Raw genomic sequence first — 18,467 nt, forward strand, 5'->3', positions numbered from 1 at the left:
CTGCAGAGGCTGTGGGCAGCTTCGCAACCCAGCGCTCAACCGCTGCGCCACAGGGGAGGCCCTCTGGTGAATTCTTTCACCCTCCTGCACGTCTGACTGTACCCAGTGCTTGTATAAATAAATAAATAAATAAATCTTTTTAAAAATAAATAAATAAAATAAAATCAGTGTCTGGCTATTAAGACAAAAACAAGTCCATATTTAAAACAAACTGGTCCTGGATGGTGTCACTAATATATGGAATATAAAGTGACTAAAGTAAGTCAGATAAAGACAAGCTGAAAAACTAACCTTTGATAGCTGACTGCAGAACGGACACATCAAGGGGGCTAGGAAGGGAGGCGTAATGGTTTACAGTGGTGGAGTATGGGTGAGTTGATGGTGGTAGTACCTGATGGGACTACCCCAATGTTAGCTCAGTTAAAGATAAATTAAAGGAAAATAAAACAAACTGGTTCTTCCTTCCCGTTCTTAACTCTCCTCCAAGGTAGTCGTCGTCTTTTTTTTTTTTTTTGGTTAAAAAAGATTTATTTATTTATGTATACAAGAGCTGGGGTACAGGCCAGAGATGTGGGGGATGAGAGGATTCACCAGAGACAGAGTGGGGAACAGAACAGGCAGACTGACTGAAATACACTGCTGAGGGGAGCAGCAGGCGAGTCAGGAGAGGTCTGCTGAGCCATGTGGGTTGCTCCCTGGCCCAGGGATCAAACTCATGCTGCAGAGGCTGCAGATTGCTTCATAGTGTGGTGCATAACCCCTTGCGCCACCAGGGAGGCCCGGTCTTCTTATTAAATAAGATTAGTGCTACTGAATAGGCCAGGAAGGTCATTGTTTGTATCATGCCAAGTCTGACTGGGGGTTGAAAAGAAACCTTTGTAGCTTCAGGCTCCCAGATTCTTTTGTCTTATATCCAACACATGAGCAAATGATCTCTATTTCAAAATGCTAATATGAATGCTAACTCTCTAGAGCTGGCCAAAGAATTTGCCTGATTCTAAAAATTGGTGACTAAGCTGAATTTTACTTTACCAATCCCATTTATCTCAAAATAACCCTTCTGAAGTTTATCCACTTAAGAGTATCTCCAAACGTGTTTGAACTCAAGTCTCAGCTCTTTTCCTTTCAATTTGTTCCATGTTTTTGGCCTTGACACAAACTTTTAAATGATGCCTCAGAGCAAAAACACAACAGCTGAGATCCTAAAAAGCACCACAGCTACCTTCTGTGCAACAATACATCAAATAACCTAATGTTTTCTATAGGGCTAAAACAATTATAATGGGGTTCTGCTTAATTCAAGCATACTGTGCCATGATTTTTAGAATAGCATAAGGAAACAACTCTAAAACAGGACAAGAAAAAAAAGAATGGTACTTCCTCCCCCCAAACAAAGTATGAATGGAAGGCAACAGATTATTTTTAGTTTTAATTTTAGTTAAATGATAAGAACCTAGGGGGAAATTATAGCAAAAATACAATTGTGGCACAGAGTAAAACTTGTATAAAACTTTAACAAAGAAGGACCAGGGAAAAATAAACCCTTTAAGGTAATAATGCTAATATTTATGCACTAAAAAAACATAACCTTGACAAAAAGTCATCATCTGGGTTTGAGGTAAATTTGATGACATAATGCTCTGTAAGAATATTTCTGACATAAAAAGGAATGAAGAGTGAAGAGTGTGTGTAAAAGAGAAGTTCCACTCTATGCTTGCCTCGTGCCTCAAGTCTTTGCCCACTCATTATTTCTGTGTTCATCACTTAGAATTTTTTCTCAATGAAACCACTGAAAAAACAGAAATGGTGATAGTGAAGTATAGAGTAAAAATTTCAATGAAGAGCTTAATAACTTTAAAATGGTCATTTAAAGCTCTTGTCATTATCATAATACTTGGTGAAAATGGATTTATTGTCTTCTTTTTCCTTGAACCATCAAATCTTGAAAGTTTCAGATGAGGTCCTCCAGAACTTCAAAGTATTTATTGAAGAATGGATTTCACTGCTAAACTCACCTGCTTCAGTCTTGATGACTATTCCATGAACATAAATATAGTTTTCACAGGAAAAAATAAATACTTTTTAATAGCAAGTCGATATCCATTATAGTAAAGGCTGCTTTCAAGGGAATCTGATGTTCCATCATGAATTAAAGTTTACATGTCAATAGAATTCATAGCTCTCTGTTAAAATTCAAGCCACTCTGTCATGTAAATACAATTAGATGGTGAAATCTCACCACCTTCATGGCAGTCATCAAAAACCTGTAAAAAACAAGAAAAAAAGTTATATTCAAACTTGATGTTTTAAAAATATTACAAAGTCTTAAATTAAGTGTCAACTACCTAAAATTTCTGCTAATCAAATAGCCCAGACCCAACTACTTTAAAACAGTATTAAAAATAAAACTTTCACATTGAGCGATCAGAACTATATTTAAGATCATATAATAGGACCTGCTCTGTGATCATAAAGTTGGTTAATGAAAGATCTTTTGCTGTAGCATTAAGATGGACCATGTTCACCCACTCTCTGAACAAAAGGCTACCAGCAGGAATATAGGAAAGGAATATATATATATATCAATGACTTAATTTTGACTAAGTGTTTCATGATTAGTTGCCTTCCTTTTTGTGTTAAATTCAAGATGTTAGCCTTTTTCCTAGGAGTTGAAACCAGGGCAGAGAATGCTTAGATAAACAAACAAGGGCCAGTATAATGATATAAAAAATAGACCAGCAGCATAAGAATATGAATGTCGGGCCTCCCAGGTAGTGCAAGGGGTTAAGACACAACCTATGAAGCTATTCGCAGCTACTGCAGCACAAGTTTGATCCCCAGCCAGGGAGGTGACCCACATGGCGCAACAAACCTCTCCTATCTAGTCCGTTGCTCCCCTCAGCAGTATATTTCAGTCAATCTGCCTGTTCTGTTCCCCACTCTGTCTCTGGTGAATCCTCTCTCTCACACCCCCCCACACACACCTCTGGCCTTACCCCAGTTCTTACATGCATAATAAATAAATCTAAAAAAAAAAAAAAGAATATGAATGTCCTTAGGCCTGGGCAATACCTACAGCACACAGTTGCTACTCATATCAGGGATAGAATGAGCATGCTGGAGTGTGTGCAGGGGAAAGAACATTACCTAGGTTTGAATCCTCATTACTCAAAGCTGTAGGCTCTTAGCTCTTTCTTTGCCCAAGTTATTTTATGCTGAAGGGGAGTTAATACCACTAGCTGCAAGGGACTTAATATCCAGGTCATGGTAGGTTCTCAACAAATCTCATTCCTTCTTTATTTAAATTAAATAATTAGCCCCCATCAAAAAGTTGTCCATTTCAGGGCCAAGAGCAGAAAACACAAGTTTTCTTAACCTAGTTAGTCTAAGAAAAAATGTAAGACAATGATTTGTTCACTAAAGGTTTGTTGTCAAGGTTACATGGAAGTTTGAATAACTCTTAGTCAACCCCGAGAGTAACTGGGGTATGCTTGCTGATGAAATGTTATGTGACATTTGCAATTAGTAGCAGTCACGGGTAAAGCGAAGTCACCTTAACTCACCGGGCAGAGTCCACAGGGGGCCCGGACCAAACCTGTGGGTGGGATGATTGGGTTGACTGCCTTATACAGCTTCATATGTCCGTCTACACTGCCAACAGTGCCTTCTTTTGCAGCGATGATAGTCATCTCCACTTTCCCATCATAAATGAGTGTATTCAAGATGGTTTCAATGTCCTCCATGGACAACTCTACCTAAAAAAGGGATACATTAGTAAGGGCACAAAAAGATCAAGAACTCCTTTTGGACATTATCATAAACAGTAAAAGGTCACAATTCCTTGGTGAAATAGGGGAGCACTGTGTTGGAGAATAATCAGAAAGGCCAAATTAGCACAAGCCTCGGAAATGCTAAGGACAGAACTCTAACCTTATGATGAGTTTCATGCTACCTAGTATCTTCAGCCTCCTCAGTAAAAATTAGAAGTTTTATAAAATAATAATTTTGGGGACCTCCCTGGTGGTGCAAGGGGTTAAGTCTCAGCACAATGAAGCTATTGGCAGCCACTGCAACAAGAGTTCGATCCTCAGCCAGGGAGCTAACCCACATGGCACAGCAGACATCTCCTGACTCACCCGCTGCTTCCCTCGCAGTGTATTTCAGTCAATCTGCATTTTCTGCTCCCCACTCTGTCTCTGGTGAAGCCTCTCACTCCCCTACCCTGTACCTTGGCCTATACTCCAATTCTTGGATGCATAATTAACGTCTTTTTTAAAATAATAACCCTTTGGCAAGAATTTAATGTAGATTTACAAAATGCTTGTAAGTATTTGTACTTAAGATGTCATACAATCCAAATTCCTACTTTTTAATAAATGATAAATCTGGGGGCCAGGAAATTTGTCCAACTGGTCAATTTCTTCTCTGATTGTAAAATGCATTCAGTATAATGTCCTTATGTAAAGGTCTTCAAAAGAATATAGTACCACTTACATCTCTGTATAAGGAAAATACCAATATGACAATTAATGTGATAAGGAGGTAATGTGATGATGAAGTCTGACACATATGTTGAAAGGTCTCTGAGAGAAAATCAAGAACTTGTCAGATCAGACTTTTGAATTTTTTTGGTAGTGACATGAAGCTGACAGGGTTCTCCTCCACTGCTCTATATCCCAAGCTCAAGTACAAACAATTTCAACAGTGCCTGATAGCAGTAAATACCTTTGTTTAAATAGCTTAGGACAGTACATTCTCAAAGAGTGTACACAGGTATCATCTGATAAAAGGATCTGAGTCAAATAAGTTGGAAAACACTATAAACTGTATTCCTATAAGGAATACACTTACTAAAAAAAAAAAATTATTAAAAACTGAGTTCCCACCTTGCTGATTCCCAATTCACAGATATATTTCCACACTTCATGCGATGAAGCAAATGAACTATTCCTTTGTATCATTGGATTCTGTTTGCCTTCTCTTGCTGTTTCTGCCTGTGAGGGTAGAAACATAAATCTCAGCAAAAACTCTAATGTTTTCTGAATATATTTTATACACAGTAAAATCAGTAACGAAATATTTTGTTTACTAAAAGTGACCAATTTCATTATTTTCAATTCTTAGAAAATGTGATCTATGAGATGAAACATTCTGTAAGAAGAAACTTTAAAAAAAGAAGTTGTAGTGCTCTTTCCTCAATTATGCCTCACCTTGGTTTGTAGGAACTTAAAACACTGTTGGTTAAGCACCTCTACAAACTCAGATTCAAAATCCTGGTCACTATACCAAGCTCCACCAGTCACAGACCGGTCAGGCTGCAGGTTATAGAGCATATACACCTTCTTTTTTGAAGCCTAGGAGAAAATATACATAGCAGATGTCTTTATAAGATCGATAACAAACAGCCTTCCAAAACGAAGATATTTTTAAAAATCCTTCATATTTTAGAGCAGTTTTAGATTGACAGAACTATTGTGAAGATTGTACAGAGTTCCCATTTACCTTGTGTTCAGTTTCCCATATTATTGCCATCTTACATTAGTAGGGTATGTATGTTTTTACAATTAAACTAATATTGATACACTATCATTTAAAAAGTCTATAATTTATTCAGATTTAACTTTCCCCCAACTTACTAGTCGAGGATCCTAGTAATTTTAAATTAGAACATAACTTAAAGAATAATAAAACTTAGAGCAATATATGTAAACATTTGGGAGAAGAAAAGAGAAAACTACTCACTGCCACAGACTTAACAGCTTTGATAAGCTTTTTACTTTCCAAATTCTTTAGAATTTTATTAATTTCTGTTAATGGCAAGTTACTTTTATATCGGATATCTCTGCTCCATATTCCTATAAGAAAGTAAAGTAAAAGAAGTTGAGCATTTATAGAATTTGAATTTTTATCTCATTGCTTAGCTCTTATTCCAAAACTAGCAAAATCTGTACATGTGTATATATAGTCCTAGAACACAGCTGATATCCTAGTGTGGCACCTTTGAAAAAACATGAGAAGGACATTTTTGTAATTACAGAAGAATCTTTTATGTTTTGGATTAACTTATATAGTTTCCTCCATCCCTCCTGCATCCCAATCTGCTTTGTTATTTTTACTCTCAACTATAAAAACAAATTTAAATTTGGGCCAAGCTACCATACTCAACAGACAGCAACAAAACTCCTTATGTGAACATCTATATGCCTATGTATCCATAACTTAGGTAACACTATACTTGAGAAATGGAAAATGGAAAGATTGTGATTCTTACAGCCACTAAAAGCCCTGCACTAGGAGCTATGTTTCCTCTTTTAAAGAAGATAACAAGTATTATATATGGAAAGGAAATTTTATATAAAAGTATTTTGCCTTGTTTTCCTCCAAAAGAGGCATAAGATAGGAAGAGTTATTTTTTTAATAGAAAATGACTATTTCACATGTCTATTTTTCAAATGTTAACTGCCTACCAATAAATTTAAGAATTACATGATTTCAGGTTGCTTCATAATTGTTGACGCTAATATTAATAACTCATATAAATTCTAAATTGTTTAATAGATGCAATTCTTTACGGAGATAAGAGAGGAACTAAACAGCTGTTGAAGGATCTACCTAAGATGCTGCCACACTGCACTATGAATCCCTGTGGTTTTTGCAAAAAAAATCCAAGGAGATTATCAACAATTTATAGATATGTAACTAAGGCCACTCTTGTTTAAAGAGTGGGAATTTTTAAAAAGCCTTAAATTTAATTTATTTATTGGTAATAAATAATACATTCACATGGTTCAGAATTCAGAATTCCATCCCTGCCCTCGGCCATCGAGTTACTGCCTCCCTTGAGCAACAATGATATCACTCTGGTGTCCTTTAAGTATTATCCATTATATTTGTATGTTACAGTTTCTTCTCCATTAAATATAAATGGCAGCTCTACACGCTGATCTATATCCTGAGAAACCAGTATCTGAGTCCTCCTATCTGGTTCTAAAGACAGTATTTTTTTCTGCTTTTTCACATGCTTACCTTTATTTCCTGCATCCTCTATGATTTGATATACTAGTTTTTCTTGGTTATCTGATCCTTTCATTTTACTGCAGGGAAATAGAACAGAATTAAAAAGGCAAAGAGATATAGGATAATCTAATAATCTCTACAACTACTTATGAATTAGAAGAAAAGGTCATCATATTGACTTATTTACCAAAAGAAAGGCTTACCTTAAAAAGAATGAGACAGGGCTGTATGTACCAGAATGAAAAGATGTCCAAGATACAGTAAGTGAAAAAAACAAGTTGCAAAACAGTATGGATAGCATGATCCCATTTTGTTTAAAAAAAAAAAAAGAAAGAAAAGAGATTATATATAAATATATAATTATCTATCTAGAAGAAGGGATATATACCAAATTATTAAGAGCTAGTTATCTCTGAGAAATGGAACTCATGATAGTAGGCAAGGATGACAGGCAAGATAAGTTTACACCATGTAATTCTATATTAGCTTTTTCTCCCCAAAAATGTATTACTTTGTTAAAATTAAATTTTTCTTAAAATGAAAAAATTATGTGCTTACCCAGCATTCTGAGAATCCTTTATTCTATACAGAAGGCCTGTATTGCTCCTTAAGAGATCCAACTGACCCTAAAGTTTTTTTAATAGAAAACAGCAATGAATTATTTTGGAGATATAACGAATCCAAATGTTAATGCATTGTTTTAATATTTTATACATATTAAAATACCCTACCTCCTTCAGTTATTTGTTAGTTTCTCACTTGACACTTAAGTTTTTGCCTACATATTACACACAATGAATTTTTAAAAACTTAGCTCTTTATCTCATCATTTTTCAAAATATAAATACCTAACAATTTCATATATACTCATTCCTGACTTGGTTATATAACCAATGTAAAAAGAATTTTAAACAGGCAGCTTTTGAATAATAATAAAAACTATTAAAACTCAAATTGTGGTTCATGAAAAGTAGGAAGAAAGACCAATGTATGAATGCAAGACCTATAGTTTTGTTTTTATATAATAAATCAAAAGTAAAGTATGTCTGACATGCTTCTAAATTTCCTTCCATTCTTGGAAGCAATGGCTAATAGAAACCACATTACCAAGAATTAATACGGGGCAGGCTCAAGACTTGAAAATGGGTTTACATATGAATGAAAAGCAATATCTTCCTTCCCCAAGCCACACTAAGAGGCAAATGGGAAGCACAAAGGTCAATTTGGAGGTGACACTCAGTGTTTTGATTCAGTCTAAGAACATTTACTGAATACCTCTACCTTGGTAAGTGTTTGTGAGGTAGGGTGCAGGGAACAAACATGAAACACAAACCTCAATACCATACAACTGGTGTTAAGACAGAGTAATGTAAAGGGTGGGATGGATTCTCAGAAGTTTTGGCTCAACCTGGGGATTCAGGGAGAATTCCTGGATATGACAGTAGAAATGAGTCTTTAAAGGATAACGAGAAATTAGTGTGAAGAAAGGCCTTCAATGTAGGGAAGACAGCATGAGCAAACGACCCGAGGCAAGAAATAACATGATGTGGTAGGGTCCAAAATATTCGGTTCCCTCTGAAATCTAACTTTTGAGAGAGTGGTAGAGGAAGATGAGGCAGATGAGGAAAGTTTGGGCACCAGGTGGTAAACCTTGGAACTTGGACTTGAATCTCTGGCATTGAGAGGATTTTTGGCGGGAAAGTGACTGGGTCAGATGTGTATTTTTTTTTTTTTTTAATAGAGGCATGTTTTATTTATTTATTTGTTTGTTTGTTTTGTTTATACATGCACTGGGTACAGTCAGAAGCGCGGGAGGGTGAGAGAATTCACCAGAGCCAGAGCGGGGAGCAGAGCAGGCAGAAGGACCACCGAAGTACACTGCTGAGGGGAGCAGCGGGCGGCAGGAGAGGTCTGCGCGCCATGCGGGACCCTCCTCCGGTGGCCGGGGAGCAGCCTGGGATCGAACCGGCGCCGCAGAGGCCGCGAGCAGCTTCGCAACCCAGCGCTCAACCGCTGCACCACCGGAGAGGCCCCAGATGTGTATTTAATTAAGATAGATCAAGCTGACTGCTCTGAGGGAGCTGAACCCAGCAGAACCAGTTCAGAAACAATTTAATAGTGCAGATGAAAGTCAAGAGCCTGAACACATGCAGAGAGAGTTATTAGTAATGTAATGGGGGGACACACTTGTTTAAAGTTAAAACCAACACTTGGAGCTTTATTAATAATTATGCCCTTATTTAAAATTTTTGGCTAGCTCTACCACTGTCTATAGCTTATAGCCAGTAGGACTGGGAGGTGCGATTGCAGTAGTGAAAGAATGACATGCTTTTCAGGTACTGAGGATGCTTTTCAGACAGAAAGGAAGGGATTATAAGGGTGGTCAGAATACAAAAAACATTTTCCATTGCCACAACCTCAGCATTCCTTTCTCTGTCCTTCCTGGAGTTTAAGAGCTCTACCATGGTAAACTGATTAGAAATCACACCACCTCCTTTTCCCCTTGGGTTAAATTAGGGATTAGCAATCTGGCCTACTTCATGATTCTATAAATAAAGTTTTATTGGAACATAGCCATATACATTTGTTTATGTATAGTCCATAGTTACTTTCTTGTAAAGTCAAGCCTAGAACATATACTATCTGGCACTTTATAAAGTTTACCAATCTCTGAGTTAAAAGGTTAAAGGGAATGGTTTAACAGAAAGTTCACCCATCCTCAGTCTTCATATCCAAAGCCATTAGAAATCCAAGAAAGATAACAGATTTTAAAAGCAAATCAGTCTTCAGATGCAGCCTTAGTATAGTCACTTTTTACCTAACTGCTACTAAGATGAAACTGTAGTGCTCTCAGGATATGGTAATTTTGATGAAGAGGAGAAATGAAGGAAAAATGGGTAAGTTTAGAGCTTGGGGTACCATTAGGTGGGGTGTTTTTGGATAGCTGGAAGAGAATGACATAAGGAACCTGGGAGAACAGAAGCAGTAAGAACAGGTAGAAGGGTTTCAATGCAAACCCCTACTGCAGTATTACTGGGGGCCGAGCTGTAATTTCTCCCAGAAAGCCAGCACTGCTGACATTCTACTAGACTCATTCCTGACTCCTGAAATACTCAGAATGAGATTGTGGAGAGTAATAACCTAATAAACTGGCTCTGTGATGATTTGTAGAAAAATTAGAGGGAAGGGGGATATGTCATAAGGAATGGCTCAACATCAGCAGTAGGAAGCAAAAAGACAGTGAGAACAAGACTACACCTATGTGCCTAAAGTAACATGACAATTAGTTTAATAAACATACTGGTTAAAACAAAGTATGTTGGGCCTCCCCGGTGGCGCAGCGGTTGAGCGCTGGGTTGGGAAGCTGCCGGCAGTCTCTGCAGCGCCGGTTCAATCCCCGGCTGCTCCCTGGCCTCGGGAGGAGGGTCCCGCATGGCGCGCAGACCTCTCCTGCCGCCCGCTGCTCCCCTCAGCAGTGTGCTTCAGTCCTTCTGCCTGCTCTGCTCCCCGCTCTGGCTCTGGTGAATTCTCTCTCCCTCCCGCGCTTCTAACCGTACCCAGTGCTTGTATGTATCAATCAATCAATCAATAAATAAATCTTTAAAAAAAAAAAAAACAAAACAAAACAAAGTATGTTTATTTGTCTTGTAAAGTGTTACAAAATTATTTCTTCTTTCCTCAGTTCAGACAGTCTGAGCTGCTTCCTTGGCTCAGAAGATTTATCAGTCACAGACTAACATACTTTAAAATGGTTTCATGACTACATAATAGGAAGTAATGATAATCATAAAATATAAGTAACCACATGAATTTGTTGGATTCGCCTTACCATGGACAATAGTCTATTGATGGCCACTGCCCGCTGTTGGGCTTCTATATGAGGCATTTCATTCTGAATTACTTGGTCTGTAATTCCATGAGGGAACTGGTGGCATAATTCTATAATCCTAGAAACAAAAGCATTAATAATATCATTTATGTTTTTATGTATTTCAAATGGCAGTTGGAGGAGTGGGGGGAAACACAAGCAGATCAACTTGAAATTGTGCTTTTTTTCAAATTTGGCAAATAACCAAATGGGTTTCTATGACTGTTCTGAAATCAAAGCATGTCAGAAATTGAGGAAGATAATTTTGAAATACACATTTACATTATTGTTTAAATGTATTAATTTAAGGTTAGTATTAATTTCTCTCACTAAAATGAACTTTAAATTAGGACAAAAATCAGGAGAAAATATTGAAATTGAGGTTCAATTTTCTCAGATAAAGCAAGTCTGACAAAGTTAAGATACAGTGTATTGGGAAGTCTGTAAGCAGCAGAAAACCTATAGCAGGCGGCAAATCGGACCTGGTAAGAAACCAGTATTTCTCCTGACAATTAACTACTGGGACTTGCTGTTAGAAATATTTCTATCAAACGAAAATAAGTCCAAATCTTCACTTATGTCATAGAATAATATGTGTTATTCATAACGGATTGTGGAAGTTGGGGAGGTTAATTTTTACTTCAAAAATTATGTAGTGTCATGGACCTCCCTAGTGGCCCAAGGGGTTGGGACGCAACCTGTCAAGCTGTCCGCGGCCACTGCAGCACGAGTTTGATCCCTGCCCGGCCAGGGAGCAACCCACACGGCGCCGCAGACCTCTCCTGTCTCTCCCGCTGCTCCCCTCAGCAGTCTAATTCAGTCAGTCTGCCTGTTCTGTTCCCCTCTCTGTCTCTGGTGAATCGTCTCACCCCCTACAATTCTGATCTGTTCCCCAGTTCTTGTATGCATAAATAAATAACTTAAAAAATTATGTAGTGTCCTAAAAATAAACCACTGGTAAAGAATATTAAACTGGGCGAGGTTTTGGTGCCCTATACTCTTGACCTAAAATACTGCACCGGAACCACCTGGCTTTATGTTGCCTAGTAATCACAACTGCACCCTAACATCCCCAAACATTGTTATGGGAGTTTCCTTAAAAAAGAGAGGTGTCCTGGATTAGAACATGTATCCACAGTACTGCTCGGGAAATGCCGAATCTTTTCTCTGAGCGTCCATCATAATGCAGGAGTCAAGCGCCAAGAACACAACTTCCCATACAGCATCAGGGCAAGATCAGCTACGCATAACAGCAGACTGTCAACTTCGTTTTGGACTTAAGAGTTTTGCTCTCCAGGGTTGGGAGGAGGATCCAAACCCCGAAATTCCTTTCTCGAGCCCACTGAACTGAACTTGGTCCGTTAACTACCAAGAAGGGGTCTTAAAAAAAAAATTCAGATTTATTTTTATTTATACAAGAGCCGGGGTACAGGCCAGATACGGGGGAGGGTGAGATGATTCACCAGAGACAGAGTGGGGAACAGAACAGGAGGAATGACTGAAGTACACTGCTGACGGGAGCAGCGGGCGGGACAGGAGATGTCTGCCGCGCCATGTGGGAATCTCCCTGGCCGGCCGGGGATCGAACTGGCGCTAGAGGCTGCAGACAGCTTCACAGCGCAGCGCTCAACCCGCTGCGCCACCAGGGAGGCCCAGAAAGGGTCTTACGGCCGAATGACTGGTCGCCTGCGGGGTCTTCCAACCCGGAACGGAGCCTCACTGGTTTACCTGTTTTCTATTTCAACCGGATCCGCGTCAGGCGGCTGCACCTTCACTTTCACCTCCGCCATGAGAAAGCTGTCCCGGCCCGCCGGTGAAAAGACGCACCGGGAGGCAAAAAAAAAAAAAACCGAATCGCAGAACAGCCAAACTGGGAAACACCGAAAGACGGCGCTGGGTCGTGACGTGGGTCCTTCTTCTTCTTGTCGCAGCGGGTCCTTCTGCGTCTGTCGGCTTTAGGTGGCCAAGTCACGCCTGTCCTGACTCACTCTCCCGCCCTGCTACATCTTCTTATTTTTGTTTTCCAGAATGTTAATGTCTGTCAGACGAACGAAGCTGGTTCTCTCACTTTGAGTTGGGTCGCCATCTTTTAGCACTGTACAATCTCTGTGAAGGCATATCATTAGATGCCTAGGCGAGGGGTACCCGTCTCCGGGCCAGGCGGTAAGGGCGGGGCCGGTTGCCAGGAAGTCTGGTTTCCACCAATCACCTGCCTTACTCTCGGTGGGCCGGGCGCGGTTCGCGGCGTCTCTGGTAACCCGGGCTGCCGAGACGGAGAACGCAAGAGGTGGTGAGAGGTGGGCTACCTGGGTGCGGACCGCGGAGGTATCTCGGGGGTCCCAAGGACGAGAGAAGAAGCCGGGCTTCCCTTACTCCAGCCGAAAAGAAGCTGGAGTCTATAGTTGCCCCTGTTGGGCGAGCGCGGGAGCCAGAGGGGGTTGCAAGTCCCTATAGGAGGGGGAAGGACTGGAAGAACCGAGTTGGGGAGTGTTGTTGACCCCTACACAAGCGCACACACTGCCACCTGGACTTATCGGATTGGTCTACTTTTTGATTCCCTTTGCTCAGGCACACTGACTGCCCCCAGCTGCTCCCAAGGGCAGCTCCTAGTTTCCTCATGTGAATTGCTCCCTCTACAGCTATTTTTATTTTGGCCTTATTCCCAACATTATTTTAACTGCTTCTCTTAAATGGGAATGTAAAACCACCACCCCCGTGCCCCCACTCCCCAGCTTGACAGCCCGCCTGTAAGGACAATTGCTCCTATATGAGTATCTGCGCTTTAAATTCCTGACCTCCTACCTGGAACTAACCAACCAGGCAATAACTTCACTCCTTAAATTTAGTTATCCCACTTTTGGTAGTACAATCTGTGACAAAACTCAAACCATAAAGATGTTCAGAGAAGCACAGTTTAGAATTGCAGCAACCAGTGCTCAAAAGAAACTGGTTATCGCCTAAATATCACCACAAATTGATAAATTATTTATTACATGAAAAATTGTAATTAACAAGAAGTGGACTGTAAAAATGGAATGAATGTATAGCTTATAACTGAGTAAAGCCTGCATATCCAAAATCATTGAGATCTGAAAAGGACATACGGAGATGTAAACAGTTGCTTTGTTAAGATGAGGACTTTTCCCCACCTGCCTTGAATCCTGTATGTATTAAAAATTATGACACCTTCCAGGAAAAAGATCAGTAAGTCCTCCATACCCATTTATTTATAAATACAATTGATGCAGGTGGGAGACTTTTGTGTTTGTTGCTCGCTGTTTATATCTATGCCAACTTTCTTTCAACCAAGGTATGACACTCAGCTATCTTTCTAAGGTTTCTTTGCAGCTTTCAAATGCAAGAACCAGTTGGCAACAACTGCAGTACATCTAACCTGGAGTTTTCCCAAGAGAGTTGCCTCTAAATTAACATTTCATGCTACATGCATGACTTCTTCTTGCCCTAAAGAAGATGTGATGACTTGCCCTGAAGCCAAGTGAGGTGGCAAACTAGTGAGAAGCAGGAAAGGGTAATAATGATGTAGAGGGACCTTTGGTCAGATCACTAGTGATGATCTCTGTTCTGATTTATTCATTTAATTTGCTCATGTAAAACAATTCATGCCCTCACCCCTTTCCCTCATGCTCTTTTTTCCAGAAGCGAGGTAATTATTTAGATAATCAAAACCCCATACAATATCTCAACAACAAGAGTACAGCTGTGGGCCTCCCTGGTGGCACAGCGGGTTGAACGCAGTGCCGTGAAGCTGTCCGCAGCCTCTGCAGCATGGGTTTGATTCCTGGCCTGCCAGGGAGATACCCACATGGTGTGGCAGACCTCTCCTGTCTCGCCTGCTGCTACCCTCAGCAGTGTTTCCGTCTGCCTGTTCTGCTCCCTGCTCTGTCTCTGGTGAATCCTCTCACCCTCCTGCCCCTCTGACCTGTACCCCAGTTCTTGCATAAAAAAAAATAAATCTTAAACAAAAATTTAAAAAAGGAAGAGGGAAATTAAAAAAAGTACAGCTGTACTTTTAATAGTTCACTTCAAACTTTAATAATATTTGTAGTTGGTATAGAAACAATAGTCCATTTAGTTTTACTAGGTGCTTCTCTCCAATTCTTATGTTCAAATACAGGATAGGTCCTCACTGGAATTCATAGTCATCTTTATAATGTAAGGAGGGAAAATGACTGCTGGTTCAGTGTGTGTCCCTCAGATAATACCACTACGAGTGCCTCAACCTGGAAAAGCCAACCATGAAATTGATAACAATACACTTTTGGAAATGAGATCAGGTAAGAATTAGATGTACTTGAAGTAATTTAAAATAACATTGTCTTGCTGTTATATTCAGTGGTTGTTGATGTACCTCTTTCCATGCTTTCTATAATCAAGACCTTGGGAAGCTTGTAGAACTTTCAAAATTTGACACAATGTGGTACTTGATAACCTATGGAGAGGTATCTATTTAGACTTAAATGGTTAGCGCTGATCACACTTTCATCTGTATAGGTATGTAGTTGCAGCAATGCTTTGACTAACCTTAGCCAAGGTTAAGATGTCTGGTGCTTCTCCAAGCTTTCCCAGGAGTTTTGTTATTTTGCTGGGATAATACTTTTGACCTGCTAACACAGGCTCTCCAGTTAGATGGATTGGAGATTGAATCCTGGCTTTGTCAACTTCTAGTGACTTTTGAAACATTACTTAACCTTTCTGAATCCCAGTTTCGTCATTGTTACATAGTGATAGTAATATCTACCATTTGGAGGCACTGTAGAGTTAAATAAGTTGATATGTGAAGTGCACAGGGCCTGGCATATAGTAATGCCAAAATGAATATTAACTATTCACACGGAAATAAAGCAGTGAATGTATTTCTTGGTAATGCCAGAGATGCACATGCAAAGTTGCATACATGTACACACACATAATTAATATAAAGAAAGGGAACATTTTATAGATAAAACATGAACAAATGCATGTATAGAACAGACTTTAGGAGGCAGAGCCAAGACATGGGGGGATAGCTGTCTACCTGCAAACCTTCCCTTCAGATATAACTAAAAAAGCGATCATAATGCACACATATACCTCATCCGCTCTTGAACAGTATGGCTGGATTGACTCACAAGTTTTAGGTACTCCATTACTTGCTAGCATATGGAAACATAAAATCAGAAACAAACAAGAACAATATGGAACAATAAACATTTGTTGAGTGAATGAAAGAAACTTACAATGCCAGAAATGAACTTAAAACTACAAGATATTGTTTTTTTTAATAATAAATTTTATTTTTATATTCTCCATACAATTGCAACCCCCCCATTTTGACCCTAAGCCCTCCCCTCCCACCCCCACCCCCCACCCCCCAAAAAGTGGCTCTGGTTCATAGTTTTTTGTTGATTTTGATTTTCACTTTCTTATAGTTATTCATTTTCCTGGTCCCTTATTTAAGTTTTCTAGATTCCTGCTATGAGTGAGACCATCCGGTATTTTTCTTTTTCTTTCTGGCTAAACTACAAGATATTGTTATTGATGATGTTACTATTATCATCATTTTTATCCAAGCAGTTGGCAAAAGGAAAATAAAAATTAATAACATTGTATGGATGAGATGGTGGGTAAACAGGCACATTCATGCTTTGCTTGTTATGGTATGAGTTGTTTCAACATCCATGGAGGGAAGTTTGGCGAAATTCACCAGAATTACAAATGCATGTATCTTTGACTTAGCAGTACTTGTTCTACATGGTTTGAGGATATACTTATAAAAAGAACTCTTTATAGGGTTTTTTCACTTACTACTTGTAATAGGACAGAAAAAAAGAAAAGGAAAAAGATAAAAAACCTAAATGTCTATCTGTAAGGGACTGGCTAAATTATAGTTACCTTTGTGAAAAGAGAATACGATTCAGCCATGATAAAGAATGAGTACACTCTTTATGTACCAACAGAGAACACTATCCAAGATATATTGTCCAATGAAAAAAGAGATGCCTGGAATAGGGTATGGTGTGTCATCATTTACATTGAAGGAGAAGGGGAAAATAACAATATGTGCCTATGTATGGATATAAAATATTTTTGAAAGGATAGCCGTGATGTTATGGATTGTGTTTGCCAGTTTATATCAGGAGTGGGATGGAGAGTTTCAATTGTATATTCTTTATTTGACTTTTTGAATCTTCCTCAATCATATGAACATATTACCTTTAAGAATTTCTCAAGAAGTGTAAGAATCATCTTCCAAGAGGGATCAGAGGCAGGGAGGGAGGAGAACAGGAGACTGTGGTGATGGTGCCCTGGTAGCTTGGGGGAGGAAATTCTATGGGGACTCAACCTGAGGGGTCGGGGAAGCAAAAATACTGTTTAAAAAATAAAATAAAATAATTTAAAAAACAAAAATAAATCATCTTCAAGTCCAAATAAAATATAATAAAAACATTTCTTAAACACTATTTAAAAAATGAAAAATTAACCTCTGCTCTCTAAATGAATGTTGTAGTCTTAAAGCTGACCCTACTCTGTTTTTATCAGTGCTCTGTTGGAGAGGCAAAATAAAAAGTGGTTCTAGAGCATGGGCTATCGATCCAACCTAGCTGAAGTCAACCACAACTCTGCTATTTAACAAATTTCTTAACCGTTTGGGGACAGTTTTCTTATCTATAATTTGGGTATAAAATATCCCTATCTCATAGGGTTATACAGATGGAACATGCTAACTCATATAAAACAAAGTGCCTGACACAGAGAAATAATTTTATTATTAGTTGTTATTCATTTCTATAATAAAGAAAAAAAATCATTAAATAACTGACCCATAGGCCTTATTCAGGGACTTGCTACTTTAATGTTAATTACAGTTATCCTGTTTTGGATTTTTCAGACACTCCAGATGTCAATATATATTATACCCTGGATGGCAGCAAACCTGAAGTTCTAAGGAGGATTGGTCATGGGGAAAATAATACATTTAAGTATAAGAAGCCTATTACTCTGCCTGATGGAAAAATACAAGTTAAAGCTATTGCAGTCTCTAAGTAAGTTAAGAGCATGATGATTAAAATAATGAATAATATGACATTTTAATTTTAATTATTTATTATTATTTAATTTTACTCAACCTAGTGCTGGATTAGATAGGCATTAAAGAAATAGTTACTTTAATTTCAGCATACCTATGGAACGTTTGTGTTTTACTCATCTTTCATCGAGGTATATTATAAAGTACACAAATCATAAGGGTACAATTCACCAAAGGGCTGTATACTGATACTGTTTTAGTTTGGATTATATTGTACATTGGGATTTTAGTAAGGAAGAGTTTTTTCAGAGTTTGGGACCATTAAAGAGATTCACCTGGTTCTGAAGAAAATATTGCTTTTAATGGAGTGTTCTTTTATTTTCGAGGTCAAGGTCACATAGTACAACCACCACCATCATTCTTTATTTTGTATTGATTTAATTGATCTTCAAAGTTTGTCATTTTAGTTTGTTGGGCATTAGCTATTTACTATTTTTTTCCAGTTTTCTTTCCTACTCAGTGACTTTACCATTTTCGAATAAACACCACTTCCAC

At 38.7% G+C, this 18,467-nt stretch overlaps 2 protein-coding genes across 5 annotated transcripts in view; one reads left to right on the plus strand and one right to left on the minus strand.

The window, feature by feature from the left end:
• Positions 1–170: 170 nt before the first annotated feature.
• POLR3F (RNA polymerase III subunit F) lies at positions 171–12,853 on the minus strand. 2 transcript variants are annotated; one of them, XM_037494168.2, is made up of 9 exons: positions 12,614–12,853; positions 10,847–10,964; positions 7,576–7,643; positions 7,027–7,094; positions 5,743–5,855; positions 5,211–5,354; positions 4,887–4,994; positions 3,564–3,755; positions 171–2,264 (listed from the first exon to the last, which is right to left on the minus strand). In XM_037494168.2, the coding sequence occupies exons 1-9, from the start codon at positions 12,673–12,675 to the stop codon at positions 2,187–2,189; spliced, it is 951 nt and encodes a 316-aa protein (XP_037350065.1). In that variant the 5' UTR covers positions 12,676–12,853; the 3' UTR covers positions 171–2,186. The 2 variants fall into 2 exon arrangements, with proteins under 2 accessions (XP_037350065.1, XP_037350074.1); XM_037494177.2 differs by lacking the exon at positions 5,211–5,354.
• A 219-nt stretch (positions 12,854–13,072) lies between these two features.
• The window catches only part of DZANK1 (double zinc ribbon and ankyrin repeat domains 1), an 87,580-nt gene continuing 82,185 nt past the window's right edge, over positions 13,073–18,467 (plus strand). For all 3 annotated transcript variants that reach the window (XM_037494154.2, XM_037494138.2, XM_054696067.1), the window contains exons 1-3: positions 13,073–13,182; positions 15,021–15,180; positions 17,775–17,928. In XM_037494154.2, coding sequence (XP_037350051.1) covers positions 15,072–15,180; positions 17,775–17,928 — 263 coding nt within the window. In that variant the 5' untranslated portion in view covers positions 13,073–13,182; positions 15,021–15,071. The remainder of the gene's footprint in view (positions 13,183–15,020; positions 15,181–17,774; positions 17,929–18,467) is intronic.

Source organism: Talpa occidentalis, unplaced genomic scaffold, assembly GCF_014898055.3.
Source record: "Talpa occidentalis isolate TD23 unplaced genomic scaffold, MPIMG_talOcc4v2.1 talOcc4.10, whole genome shotgun sequence".
NCBI classification, from domain to species: domain Eukaryota; kingdom Metazoa; phylum Chordata; class Mammalia; order Eulipotyphla; family Talpidae; genus Talpa; species Talpa occidentalis.